We start from the raw sequence: 4,585 nt of genomic DNA, 5'->3' as shown, positions 1-4,585 counted from the left end.
TATATATATATTGAGCAATTTTCCATTCAACTGCATCCTAGGTCTTCTGAACTATATATATTAACATTCCAGTTAAAGATTTCACTAAAAGAGCAAGCTCAGAAGCAACTCTTTTATTCTAAAAATCACTTGTGCCAATTTTTAAAAAATAGCCAATGATTTGGATTCTGATTCTAAACAGAGCATGTCTACATTTTAACTGAAGAAGAATCTGTCTCTGCACTCAAAGATCGAGACAGGAGGATCATACACTTGAGGACAGCCTGGGCTACGCAGTGAGTTCCAATGATGAGACCCGTCAGAGAGAGAGATGGGGAGGGACAGAGAGAAGGGAAGGGGAGTGGGGAGACAGAGGGAGGTGCGGAAAGGAGAGGGAGAGAAAAGGAGGGAGAAGGAAAGGGACAGGCACAGGGAAAGGGAAAATCCTCCAAGAAATGTCAGTATAAATTTAGTGACTGTTACCTTTAAAATCAGTAGTTATCCAAGGAAATAAAATTTACAGCTGTATTTTGAAACATAAATTCCAAAACCAAGAGGTAATGTAGAAAGTTGCTGTATTTTAAATTAACCTTTTATTCCAAAATTAAATCCTCAAACTGACAACACAGAACGGCAAAAATTATGGGAAACTTATGATGTTATCTCTCATGTGCTTTAATGCAACGGATGCTTTCTTTGAAAAGTTGTGGTATTTCTTTTGAACAAATAGGTAACTTCATTACTCATCAGGAGGCCTCTGAAGAACCATGTAACTAAATTTCAACATGATTGTCCGGAAGTTAATCTTAATTTCTTTTCTGTAGTTACATTTAGGTGTAATACTTGATTCTTACAGTCTATAATAAAGGATAATGAATTTCTGTAGATAACAAATATGAAATGGTTAGTGAAAAGGCTGGTAACAGTTTATTCATGCATTAAATGGAAACATAAGCAGAATGCATAGATGAAAGATGATCAGACACATTCTTCTGCAGACATCAAAAGAGGATTGATATATTCAAAACCTTCAAATTCAGATTGATCAATCTTCCTCACAATGTCACTGTTGAAAGAAAAATAAATTTATTTTCATCACAATCAAGATTTCTTCAACCTTTAATGGTAAATAAGATTAAAAATTAAAAATAGAACTAATTATATACATTCTGAAAAAAAAACTACAAATTCTTAGATTAATCCCAAAATATTTTCCCTAGAAGAGTCAAGACAAGTACTGAGAAAAAAAAAAAAAAAAGACCAGTAACCCCATAAACTTAGAACCAAAAGGTAGTTCAAAACCGAGAATAAAAATGGCACGAGTCATCACAATTCCAGTTATCCTTAACTTTTGACCTGAACAACATTCTTAATTAAGGTGAACATCCAGGTCTGATTAGTATCAGTCTAGTAGTCACTTCAACAGCCAGATGGAAGATGGTGAAGAGAAGGCCCAGAAGAAGTTAGCTAAAGGGAAAAGGCAATAGGAACAAGTCCACTGAGAGACCTGAAATAAGGAGAAAATATCCCAGGGAGATGAGGGAGCACTGAGAGAGAGGCAGCATTCTGGTGCACTGGGCTTCGTGCTCAGTGTACCAGAAGAGTAGTCCTAGCAAACATTTTAATACCTAGGTGTACATACCATACTGCAGAACACACAGTTTCAGAGCTGGAACCCCTTAATTAGGGAGACAGGTAACTCATACACTGGAAAGCCATGAAGGAAAGCAGTGTCTGCTAGATTTCATACATGACATGCAAAGTTCTATTTAAACACAATTCTAAAAGGAGAGTGACTTTTAGTTGGAGAAATCAAGGAAGGCAGCGTTGACTCTACAGACACTGAATGAATGGAATAATGAAAGATTGTGGTACGCCTGAGAAAATGCAAGTCATTTATTAGGGTGTTAAATGGCTAATGATGCTGGAGGGAAAGTAACGGCTAAAGAAGCCATTAATGTTTATACTAGTTTGGCCTCAATCCATCAAAGATCTGTTTGCATTCGAGGTGACTGTGAAAGATGGGAAGAGTTCAACTGGTAAAACGATGAAGGAATAGAGGCACAAGCAGGGATAGGCAGGGAGAAAATGATACTAAAGAGGAAAGTAACAGATTGATCAGAATCCCGCTGCTTAGTGAGAGATATAGCTATAGAGTTAGGCTGGAGCAGATGGGGTAGGTTTTAAAAGCTAGTATCTAAGAGGACTGATATTGTGTGATACGCAATGCTGTTGCTAATGAAGGTTTCTGATTAAAGGGACTAAAAATGAGAACGGTACTTCATGAAGTGCACAGAACAGGCTGCATAGTAAAGGGATGAAGGAGATGAATTAGGAAGCTGATTAATACTCTTGGCATGATGGCACTGGAACTAGGGTTCCAACAGAATGAGTAAAGGTGGCTCTGATGCAAGTGATGAAGTAAAAGAAAGACACTTGGTAAGTACAGGTATTATGTATCTCTTAAGGAAAAAGAGGCAATAACCAGATATTTTGTATCCAAATGACAAGAATATATAGTGACACAATGAGTAGAATTAGGTAAATAATACTGAAATGATTGAAAATAATAAGAAAAGAGACCATACAGGATCATGATTTTGACTTCAAATTTTTATATATTTGAGGTATCTGACTAACTGGGTGAGATGTTGAACAGATGAAAACGCAGTTCAGGAGAGATATAAGGGCAGGGCTAGATGGTGCAGAAACTATCACACACTCACTCTTCACGGGAACCTTGTGAGGTTGACAAGGAGAACAAACAGGATCAGAGAAGTTATGCAATTCATACCCAAATTACCCAGTTGGTAAGAGGTGGCATCGGGATCCAAACTCCTATCTTTTGATTAAATCCAGTGTTCTTTTTTAATATACAATGCTATCAGGAATAATGATTTGGTATGTGTCTATTTTCTAGTAGACAGTAAGCTTTCTCTGAGAATGGACTATTTTGATTCTCTCTAAATTTTTAGTACTTAGTATAGTGCCTTTTGCTCAATAACCATTTGCCAACTTAGCAAGGTGTTAAGTAGCTAGTATTCGTGCTATAGAACTAGTTGACATCTCCAGGGTACAAATTTTGCATATAGCAAAGAGAAGGCTGTCATGAACAGAATCATGGAGTATCCTGGTCTCAAGGGGGAAGGGGGAAAAAAAAAAATCAAAGGTCAGGATGAAAAAGAGCCAGGAAGAGCAGTTCTACCAAAGGCAAGGCCATGAGTGTGAAATGCTCTACAGACATCAGGAAAGATGAGGAGTAAAAAAAAAAGTGTCTGATAGGTCAGAAATTAGGAAGTCAATTTGACCTTCAAAAGCTGAAGGATAAGGTTAAACTGTAAGGTTAAACATGTTTTCAGGAAGAAAGAACAAAACAATCAATGCTGATTTCTGTAAAGAAGTTTAACAGGGATATTATTTATTTTACCATAAATATCCTTTAATTATTTTTTAATGCCCCCAAACACAAAGGACATGAGAAAAAATAAATGTAGTGGTTCAAACAGGCACTGAAGCAGGAGGATTCCAAGTTTAAGGATAGCCTGGGCTATACAGGGAGAATAAGTCTCAAAAAAACCAAAAACAAACCAAAGCAAACAAACAAACAAAAAAAACAACAACAACAAAAAGAAGGGCTAAAACTTAGGGAAAATACATCAGGCAATCTGAGTATGCTTGTAATAAAGGGAAAGAAGCTGGAAAAAAATAAATCAAAGATGGTGAGTGAAGCAGCTGGGTATGATGGCACATGCATGTAACCCCAGCACTTGTGAGGCTGAGGCAGGAGGATTACCATGAGTTCAAGGCCAGCCTGAGCTACATGTGAGACTCTATCTCAGACAGACAGACAGACAGACAAAAGATGGCAAAGCAACAAATGAAAGCCCAGAGGAAACTAAAGGAATGAGTCCAGGAAAATTAAGGGGGCTATCCCTTCCTAAAAAGGGAGAGCCTTCTCAGAGTAGGGACAAGAAAAAGGTTAGAAGAGTCAGAGCAATTGTGACGTACAAGGCAGTCTGGAGACAACTGCCAAGGAGGCAAGCTTACAAGGTCTGAGGTCTCAATCCTCACAGCAAAGATAAGGCAAGGTTAATCCACTAGGAGAGATAGAGGCAGGAATCAGACTGAGGCTTCCAAAAACCACAGACCATGTGGGACAGGTGCTGGGAAATATACGATCCAAAGTAAGATAAGTAAAATGACTGCCAAATAATAAAGGTTTCCTAGAGATTAGAGAGAATGAATCTGGAATGATTAATGATCCACAAGTTATCCTAAACTGTATTTTTAAAATATGCAACATAAGCTCAAAACTATTTCAGATCACCGCTGGCTAGATTTGGTAATTTTTGAGGTAATACTCAGAAACTCAGTCAAAGATGTTTATCATCAAAATTGGAAGCAGTAGCACAGTAGAAAGAGCACAGGCCTTAGTCAGACAGATCTGGGTTTGAATCCTGACTGCCACCTGACAGCTGTGTAACTTTGCTTAACCTCTCTGAGCCTTGGTTTCCTCATCTGTAAAATGAAGACGACAATACCTAGTTTACAAGCTTGCTGTTGAGAATCAGGACAATGCATGTAAAGTAAAAAAAAAAAAAAAAAA

General features: G+C 37.6%; 1 protein-coding gene across 3 annotated transcripts in view; it reads right to left on the bottom strand.

Moving 5' to 3' along the window:
- Positions 1 to 451: 451 nt before the first annotated feature.
- The window catches only part of Prkci (protein kinase C iota), a 53,358-nt gene continuing 49,224 nt past the window's right edge, over positions 452 to 4,585 (bottom strand). For all 3 annotated transcript variants that reach the window (XM_010632384.3, XM_010632383.3, XM_010632382.1), the window contains exon 18: positions 452 to 1,045. In XM_010632384.3, the coding sequence (XP_010630686.1) occupies positions 958 to 1,045 (88 nt within the window). In that variant the 3' untranslated portion in view covers positions 452 to 957. The remainder of the gene's footprint in view (positions 1,046 to 4,585) is intronic.

This window comes from Fukomys damarensis, unplaced genomic scaffold (genome assembly GCF_012274545.1).
Source record: "Fukomys damarensis isolate Sample0158 unplaced genomic scaffold, DMR_v1.0_HiC HiC_scaffold_12, whole genome shotgun sequence".
Lineage (NCBI taxonomy): Eukaryota > Metazoa > Chordata > Mammalia > Rodentia > Bathyergidae > Fukomys > Fukomys damarensis.
The sequence above is the reverse complement of the archived record's forward strand: the minus strand, read 5'-3'. Positions and strand labels throughout refer to the sequence as shown.